Raw genomic sequence first — 23,253 nt, forward strand, 5'->3', positions numbered from 1 at the left:
CCTTCACTGTCTTCCTTTCTTCAGTGACTATTGTTTTCTCATTTAAGTATCTGGATCTTTCCTTCGTTCACTTGGGAATTCCTTGAGTCTTCAGAAAGGAGATTGAAAAACGAGGGAGAAAGGAAAGACTGGTGAGAAAGATAGAGAGTAGAAGAAGGAGAGGAAGGGACAAAGAGTGAGGAGCTGAAAGACTCATTCTCTGGGAAGATGCTTCAAATTAGGGGGTTTCTTTGGGAAGCTCATTTTTATAAAATAAGTAGAGGCAGTTGCTTGGCACCCCTGGGGAGCTGGTGCTAAGTTACTGAGCAAATCTCCCACCTGTTGTGACCACCAACCTTGCCTGTTAGATTCTGAGGTGCTGTTGAGAAACCCCCCACCCCACCCCTGCCCCGCTCCTCCTGAGCCTTTGGGAAGCTCTGGGCTTGTCTGTGCCAGCTGATCATGCTGCAATGTTGGGGTTTTCTTTGTTGATTCTGATGGTATCTGAGGCAAACGCCTTCAAAAACCCCAAAATAAGGGCAGTTACTACCCCCCTCCTTGTGGCAGGCTTCACATTTGACGCAGGGCTTTTAGGTGCTGTCTCTCCATCTGTCTCCCTCCCTCTCTCCTCCTCCCTTCTTTTCCTTCCAGGCTGTCTCCTCCCCTGCATCCCCCAACAGACATACACACCTCTTACCCATTTGCATCCCCTTTTTATGGTACATCTTTTTATAAAGCCTCCTCAGGTCATTAATGAGAAGAGGCAAATTTCCATAAATACAGGTTAAGTGAGACAGTGGCATGGAGTCCACTCCTCACCAGTTTGGAGGGCAGCATTGCCAAAACACAGATCCAGAGATTTTCCTTGAGTGCACTTCTATTGACCTGGCCCCTTACCACAAAGAACTGTAGCAGATTTCAGGCATCAGTGTTACACAGGAGTTTGAAGAACTGGAAGATCATCAGTTCTAAAAAAGATCCCTTTCAGCCTCCCTGTCATATTAATGTTTCTATGAGGACTTTTGTCTCCATCCTTCATTTCCTGTGTAATCCAAGCCTGAGTCTGAAACATTAGCCTATGTCAGAATTACCTGGAGGGCAAACGTATTCTATATCAATGATCTCAACACGCCTTACTTTAAAATTCACCTGAGAGTTTGTCACACAGATTCCTGGGCCCCACCCCACAGATGCTAAGTCAGCAGGTCTGGGATGGGGTCCAGGAATCTGGCTTCCTAACGAGCTCCCAGGATGTGAAGCTGCAGGTGCACAGACCACACCTTGAGAAGGCTGGCTCCAAGCCGTGTCAAGGGGCTCCCTCTAGCTGCTTGGACACAGTTGTCTAAAGCCCTTTGGTGGAGCTTATTAAAAGCCTTTTCAAATTAAATGAAATCAAATTCGATGCTCTACTCTCCAGCCCCTTCACCTCTCCATATTTCCTCCATCGTGAGTTTAGTGAGCACAGAAGAGCCAGTTATGTGAACTCCATACCCTTCCAGTCTCAACTTAACATCCCAGTGTACACTGTCACTGAGTGACCGAGTCCATTCATCAGCCACTCCAGCCTGGGACTCAAAGGTAACGGCAATCAGCCAAGCTCATTGGACCCCATGCTCTGGAAGCTGCTCCTACACAGACACCAGCTGCATCCCAGAGCAGGGGGACTGGCTGTCCTGGGTGGACATCTCCACCTGGTTTTGGGTTGCCCCACCTGTCCTCACAGTTGAAAGTTACAATCAATCATTAGGGGCTGACAGAGACCTTGGGCTTTTGGTTACACTTCTTTGAATTGATGGCAGAGGAGGGAAATGATGTACTCTGTGGTCTTACCACATGTGGGCATCTTTGGCATCTGGGATTGTCAGTGGTAATAGGAAAGCTGACAGCTGAGTGGTATGGACCAATTTGTTGAGAACAGTACTTGAGGTTGCCTCCTTCAACCTCAAAGCCAACGTGGGGGCGGGGGGAGGACTCCCCTCCTTATTGAGGCAGAGTCAAGCTGGGACAGCCCAAATGCTTCATCCAGGTGGGAGAGGCAGGATTCAAACCCATGTCTCTCTGCTTCAAAGGCCCAGACACATAACCACTAAGTACTACTCTCTCACTGTCCACAGTATTTATATTTTTAGCTCCTGCTATTTCCACTCAATTATGAGATTTCCACAATTATGAGACTCCTGGAAGCAATTCTTGAATAGAGAGAGCCAGCAATGTGAGTTCAATATTTAGTGGTTGTCTAAAACCCACAATACAGAATGGTCTGTCCTTTCTCAAAAAGCAAGGACTCCAAGAACATGTTCTTTCCAAAAACAGTAAGTGGAAAAGACGCACTTCCCAAATCCCCAACACAAATGTAAGAGGACCCTTTGAAAGAAGCCATGGAAAGTACATCCATTATGCCATCTTGAAATAGCTGCCTGCTGTGTCTCAAGTGTCATTTGGATTAAATAAGATAATTGATTGGCACCTAATAAAATAAATCCAAAGTCATATCTCTCAGTCTAGCCAGAGGTGTTCACGTGTTGTTCTTTACAGTTCTCCTCGCTGGCTAGTTATTTTTATTCCTGTCTGAAAGCCAGGGAAGGAATTCCCTGAGAGGTTTGGTGATACTCCAGGCTCTGGAGAGTGATGGGCTGTGAGTAGGACCCATCTCTACCCCAACTCGTTTCCCTGCCCCACCCCCCTTGGCTTGCCCAGTACTGCCCATACAGCTCCTGGATGGACTTCTGGGCCTCAGGCCATCCTGTACTGCCATGCCTTTTCTCACCTCCTTAGAGGAACCCTGCTACCCTTTTTGCATATATCCTCCCCAGACTTTTTCTTTCTGTCTGAATTGCTTCATGTTTAAATGTTTAGTAGAATCCTACGATACAGACCATATTGGAAACATACTTGTTTCACTTGCAATATTATGTCACAAACATCTTTTTGCATTTTCAATCGTTCGTCTTCAGCAACAATTTAATGACTCTATTGTGCTCTTATATCTTTCTTCTGGTCTTTCATGTTTAAAACAGATTTTTAGGAAGGCTGTCTTTAAAAAGTAAAATTAGATTGCTCTGGGTAATAGGCTTTAAATGGTAAAGTTGCTCTGGTGTCTTTGAATTATACTGAATCTTTTGGAGAGACTGCTACTTTCCACAAAAGTGAATAAACAAAGCCCTGCTGCAGAGCACGGGATGCAGGAGGCTCTCTGGTTCTGGACTGGCCGTTAGAAAGTGAGTGTAGAGGAAGGAAGCTCAGGTGGGGACCAGAAATCCTAGCTCTCAGGGCTCCACCCCTTCTTGATCAGAGAGGTAGGGGTGGGGGGACCTGTCTTCATTATGCAGTGGATCTGAGCCAAATGTCTTTTCTCTCCCCAGCAGATCCCCCCATGGCCGCAGCTGTGGTGTCCCATTTTAATGAATGCCCGGATTCCCACAGTCAGTTTTGCTTCCATGGAACCTGCAGGTTTTTGGTGCAGGAGGAGAAGCCAGCATGTGTGTAAGTGTCCCCTGGTGTCCTGGGGGGTGGGCAGCCCAGTTCAAAGAGCAATCACCTCCATCAGGTGTGCCTGAGGCCCCTGGAACCAGACATGTGAGATGATCGGGACAGCTGAGGGACCCTTTGCTTCAATCCAGATGGCTAAAAATCCAAATTTAAGGGCCCAATCCAGAACCACTGAGGCAGAAACCTTACGGGGAGTGGAACCTGGGGACCTGCATTTGTTTACCAGACAGCTCATGCCATTCCTGGGTTCAGCAAATTCCTGGATTCAAGTTAAGTGCACTACCTAGAATTTCTGGAGGGAAAGGCATTGGGCTGGATCCCTTTGAGTGACCAGGGTCTGTAGGATGAGGTTTCTATCCTCCAGCATCATTACAGGAGGCTAATAAAATTAGCTGCAAGTGCACACAAACTTAAGTGGTAACTGGACAAGGAACAAACTTGGAAATAAAAATGCATGCCTATTCCCACGTTAGGCCCAGCATGAGCTCCCTGGAGCTTCCTAAAGAGTAGCTAACTAAGTCCACCCCAACCAACCGACTTGAAACTCCAGGAAAGAGACTCAGGAATCACATTAGTCAAGAGCCACTGGTGACTGCCATAGTCAGCCAGACCAGGGAGGAAAGGCGCTTGAGGAAAGCATCCCAGAGCAGGTAATAGGATTTGTTTCATCAGGATGAACAGAAAGTTTACTCCAAAGTGAGAGAGTCTGGGGACCTGCTGTTGCAAGTCAGAGCAGCTACAGCAGTGTGGAGATGAGACTGGAAAGGGGCTTTATTCTCTAGGCATTAATGGGAGCCATGCTGGTTTTGAAAAGGGATGTTTTCAGATAATTAATCTGTCCATTATAGATTACTGTTAAGTGGCCCATACTCAACGTTGGCATTCTTGGCATTTGGAGCTAGAAAATTCTTAGTTTAGGGACCCATGTATTCAAGGACATTAGCAGCACCCCTGACCTCCACCCCCTAAATGCCAGTAGCACTGCCACCATAACCCCATCGAGACAATCAAAAATGTCTCCAGAAGATAAAATTTGGCCACTTGTGAGAACACAGATGGAGCTAGAGGGGATTATGCTAAGTGATATAAGCCTGAAGAAGAAAGACAAATACAGTGTGATTTCACTCATTTATGAAATATTAAAAAAGAAAAAGATAAAACAAACCCTTAGACTCTGACAACAGAATAGTGGTTACCTAAGGTGAAAGAGGGGGAAAGGAATGGGGGATGGAGGGAGGCAATTGGTTGATGGTGGATAGTGACTGGGCATGTGGTGGCGGCCATGGAGACGTGAGAAAATGTATCCCCAGAAGGTATACAGTGTTGTAAACTAATGTCACCTCAATAAATATCAATAGATAAAAAAGAAATTGCCTGAGGTGGAGAAAGGGGGTGGCCCCAATCACTGATCTATATGACAATGCCATTTCTATAGCACAAAAATGGTTGAGGGCCTCCCCTGGTGGCGCAGCTGTTGAGCTCTGGGCTGTGAAGCTGCCCGCAGCCTCTGCAGCACCGGTTGGATCCCTGGCCACCGGCGAGGGTCCCACATGGCGGCTCAGACTCCTCCTGCCGTGCCCGCCGCTCCCCTCAGCAGTGTATTTCATCGGTCTGCCTGTTCTGTTCCCAGCTCTGGCTCTGGTGAATTCTCTTACCCTCCTGCGCTTCTGACTGTACCCAGTGCTTGTATAAATAAACAAACAAACAAACAAATAAATAAATAAATAAATAAATAAATAAATAAATAAATCTTTAAAAAAAAAAAAAGAAAGAAAGAAAGATTTAAAAAAATGCTTTAAAAAAAATGGTTGAAAGCCAGCAATTTCATATGGCCCAACCTAACACCAGTAAATAATACTGAACTTTTGCTTATTGCCATGCGCTCTCCATGCGTTCACGCTTATAATCCCCGCAACGATCCCTGAGGTAGGCACAGAGAAGTTACCCCTAGGTCACATAGCAGAGCTCTGGCTCCTGAAGCAGAGTCCACGATGTTTAAATGTATCAGATGCTTTAGCCTGGAAAAGCTTGGGGTCCAGGAGAGCCTTTTCCCATAAGCAGTGCAGTTAGTGCTCGCCTCTTCCTGAGGCACAGCTGTCTGAACCTGAACAGGCTTACTGGCCACTTCCTCCTGGGGGGAGGACAATGTGAGGCCCCCAAGTCATGCCTCCAGAGCTAAGAAACACCCCCAGGTGAGGGCCCTCCCCACACCCTGAATACAAAGCACATGATGATAGTAGACACCGTCTTTATTCATGATTATCATTCTTGTTTAAATACACATAGAGGACCCTGGGGTGGGTTGGGGAGGCTGCTGGAATTGTTTTGTTAGTAACCAGATCACTGTGGGAAAATACTGGCCCAGAAGGCAGCTAGGAAACTCCCAGTGCAGCAGGCAGAGGCATTCTTCCCTTAACATGACACAGTGCAGGGGGACCTTAGGCTGGTGTATTTATTGGACAGATCTCTTTGAGGAGACTTCTGATCAAAAGAAAGCCAGCAGCTCAATGTTTCTACCTCAGGTGCCTTCCCCACAACAGCAGGGGCAGCTGTCCACTTCCTGAGAGCTGGGTCATTAGCTGAGACAAAGTCACCCCCCTTAATTATAGCCAAGACCCCCGTCAGCTGGGTGGCTGTTCTCTTATTCTCCTTAGCCTCAGTCACAAGTACTGCTCTTGGCTCAAGGGCAATCACTGTCCATCATATTCACGCGTCATCACATTTGGTAATCAGGGTGACTGTGTCTTTCCATTCACATTATAAATATTACTATTAATAATGATAGTAATAACAATAATAGCAGCTCCAAATATGAATTGTATCTATGTGCCAGGTGCAGCTGGAGCTAACTTATGGAGTCCTCACAGCACCCCTCTCAAGTAAGGTCTCCTGCCCTTATCATGTAAGTGGGCAATTGGAGGCTCAGAGAGTCCCAGATCCAGCAAATTCCAGAGCTGGAATTCAGTCCCTCTGACCACCAAACCCCTGCTCTCAGCTTCTGCCCCAGAGGACTCTGGGGCCCAGCCTCAGAGTTCCCCTCAAATTACTAAGTTCTTTTGTTTCCAGGAAAGGCTGATGCCTTGCCCCTGCAGGTAAACCTTCCTCCAGAAAATAGGTCAGAGTCAGTCCCCAAGCCATTGTCCTGACCACAGACTCTTACCAGTTCCTTCCTGTGTGAAGTCAGTGGGAACTGCTGAGACACCCATGCCCTTTGGAAAATTTCATCATGTGGGAGCAGCATGGCCAGGCAAGTGCTCAGCGCTCTTCACCTCAGCGACCCACTGGATCTTGGTGGCCCAGGGGCAGCATTCAGCCCACAGTTATGTTTTATATGCAGTGGATGATGATCTTCATTGTTCTTTAATTAGTTGTCATCACTGTAGAGAAGTCAGGTTCCACATCTCCACGCTGACAATGCCCAGCTTCTCTTGAAGGAGCAGCAGAATGACAGCTCCAAGCCTGTGCTGGAACACGCAGCCTCAAGGCTGAGATGCAGGTGCACCTCCCTGCACCCCAACCCCCACCCCAGTTCTCCAGCTCCCAGCCCTGCTGCTCTCCACACTGACACAAATGTCATTCCCCCTTCATCCTGTTGCCACCTCTATTCTGCTAATGCTTGCCCACTTTATTCACTCCTGCAGCTGCCACCGGAGCTTGTAAGCTCAGTGAGGACAGGACCACACCTATACTTTTTTTGATTTCTGATACCTAAAAGAATGTTCTATTTTGTTAATTCCCACTAGACCTGAAACTCTGAATCTGCAGAGAAATCTGTTGGGGAGGAAGCAAATCATCTACCCTTCTAGGTCTGTACAGCTGGAAAATAATTAAATTGACATGAGAGATTAGAAAGAAAAAAGACAAACTTTAATTATGTGTGCATAGAATAATGGAACCTACCATCTGATCATTCCAGTGAAGTTATATAGTCTCTAGGAAGAGGGCACTAAATTTCGGAGAGAAAAACAGAACAAAGAACTTGCAACTTAAAGAAAAAGAATGTTGCAGGATTTAGCTGCGTATAAGTGGAAAAGAGACCTGCAGGCCCTAAACCTGGGATGATAAGGCAGTAAGGTTGTCTCTCATCTCCCGGATCATCACAGAATGGATTTATTTCCTGTTTTTAAGGAAAGAGATAACACACATTCTGGTCCATAAAACTGACATACCTTGATATTATGGCCGCCTCGTGGCCATATAAATTAATCCTACAGTGAGTCAAGATTACAGTCTCAGAAGAGGGAACTTTTTCTTAATACTATCATTCTTAAGCTTTGTTTTCAATATAAACAATCATCTTTCAGTTCCTGAGAATCTAAAGTGACATCTCACACTAAAATGAGGTAAAGAAAAAGAATTAAAACAAACAGCTAGTCAGGGAGAGCCAAAAGTAGTGAAAATGGGCCTTAAAGATTTATGTCTAAGGAACCCCGGATTGTATTTTATGTCTCCTTTTCATAAATCCCATGGTGCTCAACTATATGAGAAAACAGGGGGGGAAAAAAAAGCCATAGAAATGCAAAGTTAGGGCCGTACACCATTTATTCCCTGAGGCAGAGTCCCCACACTGTTGGTTTGCTGCCTGCAAAAGCCTTCAAACAAAGGCAAACAGTTGAAAGAAGCCACCCAGGTGACTTGTTTTGAGGGTTCCAGCAGTTGGTAGCCAGCAAAAACCAGTTTGAAGCTTCTCACCTGTCCCAAGTGCTGCTCCGTGACTGAACTCCCCGACTTAACTTTCCCACAGCAAAGTGTGAAAACAAATTGCTGTCAGCCAAAGAAAACATTCCACATGGTCCTGGCCACAGCGCATTCCAGTGGGATCTGACAGAGTCAAACACCCAGAGAAAAGTGACCGCCATCCCTGTGCCTGCCCAACCCAGGACACCTCCCAGGAGACTTGATGAGGAGTGGTTTTCTGCTGGTTCCTAGCCACTCCATGTAGGTCTGCTGTCATTTCAACCACCAGCAGGTGGGGGTTGGGGAGAGGCAGGAACAGAAAGTTAGGACTTCACTGCTACCCAGGTGCCTAGAGGAAATGCAACTCCTCCTCTCCTGCCACCCTCACCAGATATTGAAAAATCAAAGCAAATACTGAGCATTGACTATCAGGCCAGATAATGCAGCAGATAAAAGCCTTACTTTGGAGGTCAGACAGACCTGAGTCTCTTACACCAGCAAATTTAAATTTTGGTCACTTTAAGTGACATGTCAAGCCTCCGTTCCTTTGCGTATAAAATGAGGATATTACAATACATGTCATAGGTCCCAGTGACCATAATGCAGAAAGGACAAGAGCCAAGAGCCACTGGACACAGGCAGACATTTAATTTATTTAATTAGTTAAAATTTAGCCTCTCAGTCTCACTAGTCACATTTCAAGTATTTATTACCTCTAGTTGGCCAGATATAGACATAGAACATAAGAGTTCAAGTTGCGGCTGCCATCGGCACTGTCACCACTATGATGCGCCCATTATTACCATCACAGTAGCCGAAGGCGGTTGTCAGGTGCTGATGAAAGTCCAGGAGAACACATGGCTGTCCCAGGAGGCACATTGGTCAGAGCTGCCAAGGACACCCTTACTCTAGCCAGCCCACTCACTCCTCTCCAGCCTCTGGGCAGAGGGATTATAGGGTTTGGCAGGTACAGCTATTAAAAAGCCAAAAGTGGGAGCACCCAGCGCAGGTGTCACTGGGATCAGTGCCGCTAGTCCCACCAGCCTGACTCCCACCAAAGGGCACATCAGTGTTTATGAAGACAATACCTTTCAAGAGGCTTAAAAATGCTCCCATCCTTTTATTTATGTTTTAGCACCTATGTAGCCCTTCCTTTGTATCAGGCACTACTTCTTGCACTTCATAAGATACTAACTCCCTTAGTGCTCATAACAACTCTATGAGATAAGTTTTATTACTCTCACATTTTAAAGGTGCAGAATCAATGATACAGAGAGGTTAAGTAATTTGCTCAAAGCCATGTAGACAGTAAGTAGGGAATGGGATTTGAACCCATCATAATGAAATTACAAAGTCTGTGCCATGTTACACCCACTTTTGGGACTCTGGCCAGAGGAAATCATCTCAACACAAGCAAAGGTGTACACTCAACGATAATCACCTGGCATCATTCATGACATCAAGAGTGGAAACAGAATTGCCATTTCCCCACTCTTTAAAAACACCCAGTTCCCATTTTCAGAGATTTTGATCTGGAGGATCCTGAGGGGAGACTGGACTGAGGGCTCTTCGGCCTCCCAGCTGTGCTTGGGCTGATTGGGGCAAAGATTTGCTATTCTCAGGCCTTGCTCAGCCATGCCCGGGAGCCTCATCTACCAGGCAGCAACCCAAGTATCTGCTGGGTCTCCCCTCTTTGGGGAAGTTTTCATTCAGAAGTACATTGGGCTGCCTAACTCAGTGAGACTGAGATTTGAGTATTGGCAGCTGTGACACTAAGGCTCAGAGGCATTCTTGTGGCCACAGACTCTCCTAATGGGCGAGGACCTCTGCCAGGGGTTGTTCGGAGGCAGAACTGGTTGTGAAGAGCCCAGCATGTACAGATGGTGAATGTTCATCTGGGAGGAAGAACAGCGGAAGTCAGAAAAGTGTGACCTAGCCCAGGAGGTATCCTTCTTAGTTAAGGCAGCATTGTTTGGGAGAATCTTTGCAACTTGTCACAACTACTTCAGGGAGAGCTTTTTATGAGGCAGTCAGCATCCCATTTCTTTTTGCTGTGAGGTTTGTGAATTTGTCATGAATCTTTATTCCAGAGTATCAAACCAATTTGCATTACCCCAGAAAGAGCTTCCATGAGTGATATCGGTAGTTTCTAGAAGCTCCCAGCTTCCTCATCAGTAAAACAAGGTAAATCATAGCCTAGACCTCACATGGCAGTTGTGATTGATTGGTTTAAAATTGTCAGTTCATGTAGGAGTTTAGCCTAGTGCCTGTGATAAATGTTATATATTGGAATTGTCACTTGGCTGCCACTATGGGGGGGTGGGGGCGGGATTTCTTGGAATCCCCAGCATTGATTTATTAATTCATAGCGTTTTCAGAACCAAGTGTTTAGGGAACTGTTAGAATCATTCTGTCCCAGAGTCTGCAAGTTAGAGTAAGAACATTTCAAGTCATGTGAAATTGCCCTGTGGGATACTCACCCTCCTATAAACTGGGTCTTTACAAATATATATGCAAATCCTCACTACATTACCCTTTCCTAGGAGAATACAGCACTAATACCTACCTACAGAGAAGTCCCATTGACTTAGTTCTGGTTAGAAATCTTAACATTCATCCCAAATCTCAGGCTCTCCAGTCCATTCTGCTCAAATAGTTCAACAGAGTTTTGTAGAACTAGGTATTGCCCCAAAGATGATATGAAAAGAATCCTGACCAACATTGAAGGAAATGACATTACTTGAGGACCTGATTTTGTTATACATCATTTCACTTAAAGTCACAGTTTCTGAAAACCTGTTGACAATATTAGGTGAAGACTCACTATAAAATTAAATTGGTAAAAGTTAAATAGGTAATCATAGATTAGAATAATTATTTTTTATTTTTTATTTTTTTAAATAAATTTTATTGTTATATTCCCCATACAATTGCAGCCCCCCCATTCTGACCCCAATCCCTCCCCTCCCGCCCCCCTAAAAGTGTCTCTGGTTCATAGTTTTTTGTTGATTTTGATTTTCACTATCTTATAGTTATTCATTTTCCTGGTCCCTTATTTAAGTTTTCTAGATTCCTGCTATGAGTGAGACCATCCGGTATTTTTCTTTTTCTTTTTGGCTTATTTCGCTGAGCATGATCCCTTCCAGCGCCATCCATGTTGCTGCAAATTGCATGTGTTTATCTTTTTTGAATGCTGAGTAATATTCCATGGTATATATGTACCACATCTTCTTGATCCAGTCATCTATTTTTGGGCATTTGGGTTGTTTCCAAAGCTTAGCTATTGTAAACAATGCTGCTATAAACATAGGGGTGCAGGTGTTCTTTGGAATTGATGTTTCTGTGTCCTTTGGGTAAATACCTAGGAGTGGAATTGCTGGATCATATGGAAGCTCTATGTTTAGTAGGTCCAGAAATCTCCACACAGCTTTCCACAGTGGTTGGACCAGTTTGCACTCCCACCAACAGTGCAGAAGAGTTCCTTTTTCTCCACACCCTCGCCAACATTTGTTGTTGCTAGTTTTTTTAATATGTGCCATTCTCACTGGTGTAAGATGGTATCTCATGGTAGTTTTGATTTGCATTTCCCTGATGACAAGTGATGTTGAACATTTTTTCATATGCCTGTTGGCCATTTGCATTTCCTCTTCAGAGAAGTTTCTTTTTAGCTCTTCTGCCCATTTTTTGACTGGATTATTTTCTTTGTTGTTGTTGAGTCTCATCAGCTCTTTGCAGATTTTTGTGATCAGTCCTTTATCATTAGTGTTGGGTGCAAAAATGTTCTCCCAGTTGGTGGGGTTTCTCTTTGTTTTTGTTATTGTCTCTTTTGCTGTGCAAAAGCTCTTTAATTTGATGTAGTCCCAGCTGTTTATCTTTGCCTTCACTATCACTGCTTTGGGTGATGTGTCTGTAAAGATGTCTTTGATGTGCAAATCACGTAGTGTTTCGCCTATATTTCCTTCTATATATTTTATGGTTTCAGGTCTTATGTCTAGTTCTTTAATCCATTTTGAGTTGATTTTTGTGTATGGTGTGAGGTGGTGGTCAAGCTTCATTCTTTTGCATGTAGCGACCCAGTTTTCCCAGCACCATTTATTGAACAAACTTTCTTTGCTCCAATGCATATTCTTTGCTCCTTTGTCAAAGATTAGTTGACCATAAATCTGTGGGTTTATTTCTGGATTTTCTATTCGATTCCATTGGTCTGTATGTCTGTTCTTGTTCCAATACCATGCAGTTTTGATGATTATGGCTTTGTAGTATAGTTTGAAGTCTGGGAGTGTGATGCCTCCATTCCCTTCTTTTTTTTTCAGGAGAGCTTTGGCTATTCGGGGTTTTTTGTGATTCCATATGAATTTCATCAATAGTTGTTCTATTTCTTTGAAGAATGACATTGAAATTTTGATTGGAATAGCATTGAATCTGTATATTGCTTTTGGAAGGATGGCCATTTTAATAATGTTTATTCTTCCAATCCATGAGCAGGGGATGTCTCTCCATTTCTTTGTGTCTTCTTCTATTTCTTTTAACAGTGTTTTATAGTTTTCTTTGTATAGGTCCTTTACCTCTTTTGTTAGATTTATTCCCAAATATTTGATTTTTTTTGTTTCAATAACAAAAGGGATGGTCTTTTTGATTTCTTCTTCTTCAGATTTATTGTTTGTGTATAGGAAGGCTACTGACTTTTGCGTGTTGATTTTGTATCCTGCCACTTTACTGAACTGATTGATGAGTTGAATTAGCTTTTCTGTGGAGTTTTTGGGGTTCTCTATATATAATATCATATCGTCTGCAAATAGTGATAGTTTGACTTCTTCTTTTCCTATTTGGATTCCTTGGATGTCTTTCTCTTGTCTTATTGCCCTGGCTAGGACTTCCAGTATTATATTGAAAAGCAATGGTGAGAGTGGACATCCTTGTCTTGTTCCAGATCTTAATGGAATTGCTTTCAGCTTTTCACCATTGAGAATGATACTGGCTGTTGGCTTGTCATAGATGGCCTTTATGATGTTGAGGTATGTTCCTTGTATCCCAAGAATTTCAAGGGCTTTTATCATGAATGGGTGTTGCACTTTGTCGAAAGCTTTTTCAGCATCTATTGATATTATCATATGGTTTTTATATTTCTTTTTGTTGATGTGTTGGATAACGTTGATTGATTTTCGGATGTTAAACCATCCTTGTGCCCCTGGAATGAATCCAACTTGGTCGTGGTGAATTATCTTATGGATACATTGTTGGATTCTGATAGCTAAAATTTTATTGAGGATTTTTGCATCAGTGTTCATTAGGGAGATTGGCCTGTAGTTTTCCTTTTTTGTGTTGTCCTTGTTCGGTTTTGGTATTAGTGTAATGTTGGCTTCATAAAACGTGTTTGGTATTGTCCCTTCCTTCTCAATTTTTTGGAAGAGTTTGTGAAGGATAGGCACTAATTCATCTCTGAATGTTTGGTAGAATTCATTTGTAAATCCATCAGGTCCTGGGCTTTTGTTTTTGGGGAGGTTTTTTATTACCATTTCAATTTCGCTAATTGTAATTGGTCTGTTTAGGTGTTCTATTTCTTCTTTATCTAGCTTTGGGTGATTGTAGAGTTGTAGGAATTTGTCCATCTCCTCTAGATTGTTGAACTTGTTTCCATATAACTGTTCATAGTAGTTACTGATTATAGAATAATTATTTTTTAAATGGCATCCTACCAAAAGCAGATTCCTTGCAATCTCTCTCAAAATCCAGTTGGTATTTTTCATAGAAATAGTACAAAAATTCCTAAAATTTGTATGGAACCATAAAATATCCCAACAGCCAAAGCAATTCCAAATAAAAAAGAACCAAAATAAAGGTATCATATTCTCTGATGTCAAACTATACTATAAAACTATAGTAATCAAAATATCATGGTATTGGTATAAAAAAGACACACAGCTCAATGGAAAAGAATTGAGCATCCAGAAATAAATCCACATGTATATGAATAATGGAGAAAGTCTCTTCAATAAGTGGTATTGGGAAAACTGTACAACCACATGCAAAAAAATGTCTTGTGGATTCAACTCAAATGATAAGCAAAAATAAACAAATGGCACTACACCAAACTAAAAAGCTCTAAACATAAAAATAATCATCATCAAAATGAAAAGCCAACTTACTGAATGGGAGAAAATATTTGCAAATAATATGTCCAACAAAAAGTTAATACATGAAATACATAAAGAATTTATACAACTAATAAAATAAAAAGTGAGCAGAATGTACAATTCTCCTAAGCAGACATATAGATAGCCAATAAGCACATGAAAATATATTTATCACTTTATAATTAGAGAAATGTAAATCAAAACCACAATGAGCTCTCACTTCACACATCTTAGACTAGTACCTATTATCAAAAAGGCAAAAACAAGTGTTGGTGAGGATGTAGAGAAAAGGGAACCTTCATACATTGTCTGTAGGAATATATATTGATGTAGCCACTACAGAAAATAACATGAAGATTCCTCAAAAAATTAAGAATATACAAATGTGAATTTTTAAATACTATATAAATCAAAAGTAATATATAAATTTAATGTAATCCCCATCAGAATACCAACAATATTTTTAAAATTTATATGAAACCATAAAAGAGGGTAGGTAAAATGGGTAGGTAAAAGAGGATAGGTAAAAAGGGGTCTATTGTGTGGTGACAGATGGAAACTAGACCTTTGGTGATCGTGATGTAGTTTAAACAGATGTAGAATTATAAATGCTGTGTGCCCAAAACATGTAATCAACCAATATTACCACAATAAAAATGTATTTAAAAACAAACATAACCCGGGCCTCCCTGGTAGCACAGCGGTTGAGCGCTGGGCTGCGAAGCTGCCCGCAGCCTCTGCGGCGCTGGTTCAATACCCGGCCACCCTGGGTGAGGGTCCCACATGGCGCGCAGATCTCTCCTGCCACCCGCTGCTCCCCTCAGCAGTGTATCATCAGTCTGCCTGTACTGTTTCCCGTTCTGGTGAATTCTCTCACCCTCCCGCGCTTCTGACTATACCCAATGCTTGTATAAATAAATAAATAATTTAAAAAAAAATCATCTTAAAATGGCGATATCATTAAAAAAAAAAAAACACATAACCTGCCCCTGGGCCAAGCCCCCCATTCTTCTCCCTCCTAGCCTAAGTCTGTGGGTCAATGTTCTTACTCAGTGTCTGTGATCCAGATCCTTTTTCAAGAAAAGTCATCTTCCGGATCAAGAAGATGTGGTTTAGGGCCTCCCCGGGTGGCGCAGCGGTTGAACGCTGGGCTGCAAAGTTGCCCAGGGCCTCTGCAGCGCCAGTTTGATCCCCAGCCACTGGCGAGGGTCCCATATGGCACACAGACCCCTCCTGCCGCTCCCGCTGCTCCCCTCAGTAGTGTACTTCAGTCCTTCTGCCTGTTCTGCTTCCCGCTCTCGCTGTGGTGAATTCTCTCACCCTCCCGTGCTTTTGACTGTACCCAGTTCTTGTAAAAATAAATAAATAAATCTTCAAAACAAACAAAAAAAGATGTGGTTTATATACACAGTGGAATATTACTCAGCAATCAAAAAAGATAAATTCATGCCATTTGCAGCAAATGGATGGAGCTGAAGGGATTATGCTCAGTGAAATAAGCCAGAAAGAAAAAAAATATCAGATGGTTTCACTTACAGGAGGAATGTAGGGGAACCAAATAAGAGATCAGGAAAAGAAATTATAGTAAATTTAAAAAACAAAATTAACGGGCAACTATAAATCAGGGACCCTGAAGGGGAAGGGAGGAAGAGCACAAGGGACTATGGTGATGGTGCAAGGGTGAATTGGTGGTGGGAATTATATAGGGACTACACCTGAGAGGAGAAAGGAATGCAAACATTGTACAAAAAGAAAGAATGATGTAAAATATATATAAAATTTTAAAAAGCAAAAAAAAAAAACCTGAAAAAAAAAGTCATCTTGCTAGAGACATTCTCCCCCACCCACCCCCCACCTCCTGCTTTGTTCCTCCTCTGTCTGGATCCTGCTTTCTTCTCCCTGGATCTGTAGCAAACCCTGCTTGGCACTTGCCCTCCTCACTGCCCTCCTCAGCTTCCTTATTTACCAAAGATAGCAAACCCTTTCACGCTATTGAAGCTAAAACTCTCAAATCTTTTACTCTTTTAAGATTAAGGACTAAACCCAAAGCCACATTTGATCAAGAGTCTAATCTGTGCCATTCACCTCCCCATTGCAGTTTGGCAGGGAGAGTGGGGAAAGAGAGGGTGCCCAGACTTAGGGAGTCAGCAGGACTGCGTATGAATTTCTCTCTATTCCCTAACAGGGTAACTTCAGGCAGGTGACTTTTTGTGCAAGTATTAGATGAGAAAATGTATGTTACACATAAAATAATCCTTAACAGAAAAGCAAGTGCCTGAATTCAAACTTAAAACAACTTTAAGATATTAATAGATAACAATTGCATTTTGGGATAAAGAGAGCTAGTGAAAGACTTTTCCATACAGTAGCATTAAAGACAGAACTTAAATGCTCTGTCTGGTATCCCAGGTTGTAGCCTTAAGCAGCAAGTTTGTCAGCATCTCTTGTTACCGTAAATCTTAAACCCATTCAGGACCTGTCCCTTTAACATTAAAATGATGATATTGTTGTCAATACTGAGCAAAATGGATGCCTCTGGAAAATACCTTGTGTTTATCCTATGGTTCCAGGTACCCTTCTGGCACCTGGAATCTAACAGCCCAGGAGCACAGGGTTGGGGGAATCACAAATGCAATGCCCCTGGGGCTGACCCTGACAAGTAGCAGAGCCTCCAGGACCCTTCACCTCCTTTCATTTTTCCTTGTTCTTCAAAGACCTTTTAATTTAAAAGTGAAAGTGACAGGCTGGCTACTTAATCAAAAGGTAAACTCTTTCAAAAAAAATAGTTTAGCTATCATTGCCATGTCTGGAGGGAAAAACAAAACTTTAAATCCTGCCTGTGATGCCTGGTGCAAGGCTGATGGGGGAAGTCCCTGTGGGAAGGAAGCTCTCCTGAGAAGGAAATGGTGATCAAACATTTTCATTATAGGAAACTCACCCCATACAAAGGGACCTGTGTAACTAAGTCTATTGAGAAGAATCAATAGACTTGCTGGGAGGGGGAAATACCTGCATTAGAAAAAGGTCACCACTTCCTTTTGGCTAGAACATGGGAGAACCACTTGCACCCACCCCAGAATTGGGGGTAGAGTGTGCAATTTAGCAGAGAGGAGATGGAAGAAACAGCATCAGCTTTTAACCAAAGCACCCCTGAGTAGTAGCAGTACCAGCAATGATACCCCTTGGGTGGGTATTGCCCTTTCAGACCACTCATGTGCTCAGGGACATTCTTTTATGCCCTTACAGTCCTCCAGTGGAGGCCAGTGTGGTTGGAAATGAGGACACAAGGCTCCACAATTCAGTGGCTTCAAGTCCTACAAGTGCCAGATAATGGCACTGGCCCTACCTCAGTATGTGCCCCTTGGGCTGGGCCACCCAGTAAGTGTTGGCAGCACTATTTGAACTTGAAGATAACAAAGCAAACTACAGCCTATGTCTCCCGCTGATTGAGCGTGTTTTTCTTTCTCTCATCATCAAAAATTCTGAATACACACATTTGGTTTAAAAATAACCTTTCTTTTTAGGAACTGCCAAATGTATTTCATGCCATATACACGTTGGCTGTCTTCTTTATTCCCCGAAGAGCTGTCATAGTAACGATAATAATGAATGCTCAGCTGATCAGGCTGGTCGGTTACTCCTCATTCTCCAGGCAAGAGGCACCTGTGAGGGAAGTAGGCCACTCTTACACCTTTGCCTCCAATTGCAAAGACTGGGGGGGAGGGGGGCCTTTGGGGCTTGCCCAGTCTCTCCAGGGAATTGGGAAAATGAGACCTGGGGAATTGGGAGTAATGCTGTAGGGTAAGTAAAATATCAGGTTTTTCTGCCCACCCTCCATTAGGATAAATGATGGATCCTTGCGGTCCTGAATGCATGCCTGATGGCGGGCACCTGGAATAGGGTGTGGGCATAGGTAGATGGGATTCACCTGGGCTAAGACTGGGCTTTTAAGGGTGGTGTCATGGGGATGCCAGCAGAAGCCAAGAACGAACGGAAGCAGAGAGAACGCCAGAGAGCCCAGAGTGAGGATTTGCTGGGGGCTGGGAGGACTGCCAGCCTTCCGGCCCCCCAGCACCCCTGCCTGCCATGTGCCTAGTAATCTAAATAAAGACCTGCAAAAGCCACTGAGGACTTTGACTCCTCCTTTACCCGGTCTGCTGGATCAGAAAACCTGCACTGTGGTCTTCCTGACCTTACAAATGCTGATGTTCCTTTCTTCCCCAGCTGCCATTCTGGGTATGTCGGTGCCCGCTGTGAGCATGCAGACCTCCTGGCCGTGGTGGCAGCCAGCCAGAAGAAGCAGGCCATCACCGCCTTGGTGGTGGTCTCCATCGTGGCCTTGGCTGTCCTCATCATTGCATGTGTGCTAATACAGTGAGTATTTGCTGCCCCAGAGGTCCTGCCTGGCCAGGGGCGTCTGCTCCATGCCCAGATAACAGAGTCCCCTCAGCATTTTATTGCTGTGATGTCTGGTTGCTGTCAATAAAGCCACATAGAGCTTTAATGACAGCCGTGCTGTACAAAGGGCACGCATCCAGCAGTGCTGCAGGAGCCAGTGTAGAATCCAAGTATAGAGCAGACACTGTGATCTATTAGTTCAGAGCCTTCAGAATTGTGATGGGGATGCAAAAAGGCCCCAGAAAGAGCTGGACGTGCTCCCAGCCTCCTTTGGGCAGTAGCAGAAGCAGCAGACACTTTGCAAATCGTAATGCCATTTTATTTTTTTTTTAAAGATTTTTTTTTTTAAATAGAGGCATGTTTTTATTTATTTGTTTGTTTGTTTTGTTTATACATGCACTGGGTACAGTCAGAAGCGCGGGAGGGTGAGAGAATTCACCAGAGCCAGAGCGGGGAGCAGAACAGGCAGACTGACGAAGTAGACTGCTGAGGGGAGTGGCGGGTGCGGCAGGAGAGATCTGCGCGCCATGTGGGACCCTCCTCCGGTGGCCGGGGAGCAGCCGGGGATCGAACCAGTGCCGCAGAGGCTGCGGGCAGCTGCGCAACCCAGCGCTCTACCGCTGCGCCACCGGGGAGGCCCCATAATGCCATTTTAAAGGTCACTGTCACTCTTACAACAGGCTGATGACAGACCTGCCCCTTTCTCTGCTTCTCTGCCCCTCCTCATCCTCCAAAATCCAGTTTCTGCCTTTCATCTTCCAGAAGGCTTCCTGAGCCCTAGACCAGCAGAGACCAATTTTGGGTATTTCTTAACCCTATTGGCTTCCCTTTATCTCCCAACTGGACTGCTTTGCAAAGGGAGAGTACCTGAGGCCACATTGCCAATATCTGGCCAGATTTATTTCTTGATAATATCTGAAGGCATCTAGGTCTCAGAGCATACCCTCCGGAAATGCATACCTGGGTATAAATTGGATATGCATAAAAATTCACAGAACTGCTAACGACCGTGTAGATTAAGTCAAGGTACAGACAGTAAGTGAGGGACTATTTTGGCAAGGGTTGGAGTAAGCACTTGCATGTCAGTGCAGGAAGTCAGACCTATTAACTCTCTGAGCTTGCCTAGGATTTGGACAGATATAAAAGAATCTTTGTCCTGTCTATTGGTTTGTTGCTGTTGGGGTACCTGGAGCATACACGTCTGGTTCTGGTCACAAACAGAGTGTCCCTAGGAACCCCAGCTTGTTGACAATAGCCAGGCCTGATCATATCCTTCTCCTGGGCAAGCTCGCATTAGTGGGGAGGGATGCGATCTGAACTGGGTTGGTCTTTCCTTCCTCCCTAAGCAGTATCTTAGGAAAACATGTTTGCAGGTAGAGGACAAGCGCCCGTGGTTCAGGCTGGGGCCTTGCCAGCTCTACCACTCACGAGAACACACCCTGGAGTGTAGAAGCAACCTGATGGACCGCTGGCCGTGATTCTCATGGCCAGATAGTTGTGTGTGCTCACCTGTCACTTCTGTGGTCCTGTTTCTGTGGCCAGGAGGATCTTTTAGGAAAAAAAACTAGGTGCCTACATGGGCCTCTATAGAGGGACTTAAAAGCTGGTTTTGCCAGATTCCCTGGACCAATCTAGAATACCTAGACAACTTCTTTTATTCCCAGGGAGGTAGCCAGTCCCACCTCTTCTCTGTCCTTTTTCAGCCCATCCTTGCCAGAGACCAAGCTCAGAAACCCTGAACCAGGGACTGAGCCGTCACCCCCTCCAGGCAGCTGATTGCCTGGGCCTGGAGCCTTCCAGAGTTGCACAGGTGGTTGGGACCAGCTTATCCCATGCCAGAGAGTTCTAGAATCATTGATTCCACAGCTCCAGGATGTTCCTGACTGGCTACAATCGGCAGTCACTCACAAGGCTGGATCAAAAGCCTACAGACCCCTCCAGCATGGGATGAGCTGCCACAACCTGTACTCTGCAACTCAGAAGGACCCCATATCCAGGCAGACTATGTTGGCCTCTCATTGGTCACCTGTGACAGAAGCAGGAAGGTCTCTTGGCCTCTGCTCAGCTCTTCCCTGGTAACTTTCCCAGGGCAATGCCAAGAGAGGGTATGGGGTAAGGATGCTGAAATGCCAACCAGCATCAAGAGGAAGCAGAGAACAGGTTTGTTTCCTCATCTCTGTTTTCAGGCTCATATCAGTCAAAGACTCCCCCTAGCCCCAGTCAGTGGTTTCCTAGATTATATATACCTTTAAGTTAGAATTAGAAATGAAGCTCTCCATGACATTGCAAGGGAAACAGTCACCCATGTCTCTAGGTAATTGGTGTTTTGCTCAGTGTCTTCTTCTCTGCCTTACTTTTGGGTTCCCTGATTCTTTTTTCATGCTAACTCTGCAAGCTGTTCATTCCTGCCTACAGAGGGAGGCAGGAACATTCATAACCCTGATGTGTTACCCAGACTCTGGGTAATGCAGGTTCACCAAGAGGTTGGGCTTGCCACAGTTGGGGAATGTTTATTCTCAGAGACCAGTTCAACACCACTGAGATTCATGACTCAATTCTCTTCATGGGTCAGTTCAGCTCATCCATGATCCCTGTTTTATGCTGACATAAAACAGCGACCCCTTTATTCCCTGCAAGTAGTCCCAGCACTTCCAGCCTGAGTGGCTGCTCTGTCCCAATCCTGACAGCAGTGGTGAGGCTGTTACCATATTTATGGTGTTACCCAACTGCCACTTAGTGGAGAAGGCAGCCAGGTGGGTGGCCAGGTTGCCCCGGGAGCCAGGAGCAGGACTGAACAAGTGGAGCTAGTCCTTTGGGATAGCCAACAGGTGTTTCATTGCTAGCTGACATCTGCCCCAAAGACCACCACCCCGAAAAGCCCCCCACGCCCTGCTGTGTCTGTCCCTCCAGAGGCCCCCATGGAAAGGCTGGTTTCGAGCCCAAAGCTGCCCATCAGGCCCCTTAGGTAGACGCCACACTGCCAGGTGGGTACTCGCGCTAGACTCTCGCCCAGGCCATCTTCTCTGTGTCTCCGCAGCTGCTGCCAGGTCCGGAAACACTGTGACTGGTGCCGGGCCCTCATCTGCAGGCATGAGAAGCCCAGTGCCCTCCTGAAGGGAAGGACTGCTTGCTGCCACTCAGAAACAGGTAAGGATCACGTAGAAGAGGGGCCTCTTCTCCCTCAGGAGATGCTACTAGGTGAGGAAATGACTATCTCCCCCAGGTCAGGGCACAAGTTCTTGGAGGATGAAGCAGGAAGAAGGGAGAAAAGGAAGCAGATATTTATCCTAAGGTGTGTTTTACTCATAAGGGAGCTCTTTTATTATTACTGGTGACTGACTCTGTCACCTTTCACAGGTTCCTTAACCTCTCTGAGCCTCCGTTTTCATATTTAAACTATATGCAAATTGACATAAATAGCAGGTGTGGTAGGCGGCACAGAACATCACAGAACGTGGGCTTGTGGTAGGTGTTCACCATTTTTCCCCTGAGAAATTGACCTCTCCCAGCAGAGTAAGTTTCTTGGTAATGCCACTCCTTTTCTACCCACATTTGAGAGGATGTTAGTTTTGAGCATGGGGTGACTCTGGCCTTCCAGAGATGGCTGCTGAGGCTGAAGCCCATCTCCCTGAGACAGTGCATACCTACATGACCTCATGTCCTATCTGCCAGGCTTGCTGGTCCTAAAAGGTGGGTTAACCCACGGGGCTGGACTAAAATCACCATGATTCACCCCGGGCCAGGGTGCTCCCTTTCCAGCTCCAGAGAACTTATGGGAGGGACCAGAGTGTCTGTGCTGGACTCACCAAGACAACCACAGAGGATGCCCTGGGCCCCACCCTCTGAGAAATGGACCCTTTCTTGTATGGCCTTAAGAGAAGCCATTCTGACACTCAAGCCCTGGACTAGCTCCTAAGCCACCCACCCAGCCACCCACGATGGGGGACTGACAACAGGCTGGGGTGACTCACCTCCAGTTGAATGAAGGCCCTCACAAGGGGGTGCATCCCCTGCTCTCTTCAGCCACAACTCATTGCTCTTTCCATCAGTCTTTCCTTTGGTGCTGAAAGCACAATTTCAGAAGCTGCTGCCCCTAAGGTTGAACCAGCAGAACTTGGACTTAGACCTGACTGCCTGGGAGAACCTAGTGACATTGCATGAGGCATCCCCAGGTTTCTGTCCCAAGCCTGTTTTCCCAGCATTACTGAGGTCTGGCCTACAGAGCTTACCCTATTTTTCCTTCCTTCCAGTGGTCTGAGGAGCCTGGAGAAGGAGCTCAGTCAGGCGGATGTGCAGCCTGATGAAGACAGGACTTCGGGCTGGCACCACAGGGATGTCTAGGCCGTGCCAGCAGGTTTTTCCTCCTCTGCCTGCCGCCAGCTATCCAGCCTTTAAATCTTTTGTGGGCCTTCCTTCAAATCTGTCATGAACTCTGTCTGCTTGGGGTTATTTGGTGTGACCTAGAGAAGAAATCAGTGGGCCACCACTTAAAGACTGGTCCCAAAGAACTGCAGAGGGTGGACTTACTGTTTACCTAGCTAAGGTGTGCACAGCAGTAGGCATCTGCATCCAGATG

General features: G+C 45.0%; 1 protein-coding gene across 1 annotated transcript in view; it reads left to right on the forward strand.

Annotated features, from left to right (window-relative positions):
* TGFA (transforming growth factor alpha) overlaps positions 1 to 23,018 on the forward strand; it is a gene marked incomplete at both ends in the record, with an annotated part of 96,971 nt that extends 73,953 nt beyond the window's left edge. The window contains 4 exons of the mRNA XM_084234843.1: positions 3,345 to 3,462; positions 18,504 to 18,653; positions 21,715 to 21,900; positions 22,928 to 23,018. Of these exons, the coding sequence (XP_084090969.1) occupies positions 3,345 to 3,462; positions 18,504 to 18,653; positions 21,715 to 21,900; positions 22,928 to 23,018 (545 nt within the window). The remainder of the gene's footprint in view (positions 1 to 3,344; positions 3,463 to 18,503; positions 18,654 to 21,714; positions 21,901 to 22,927) is intronic.
* Positions 23,019 to 23,253: the final 235 nt, after the last annotated feature.

Source organism: Talpa europaea (assembly GCF_964194135.1).
Source record: "Talpa europaea genome assembly, chromosome: 6".
Lineage (NCBI taxonomy): Eukaryota > Metazoa > Chordata > Mammalia > Eulipotyphla > Talpidae > Talpa > Talpa europaea.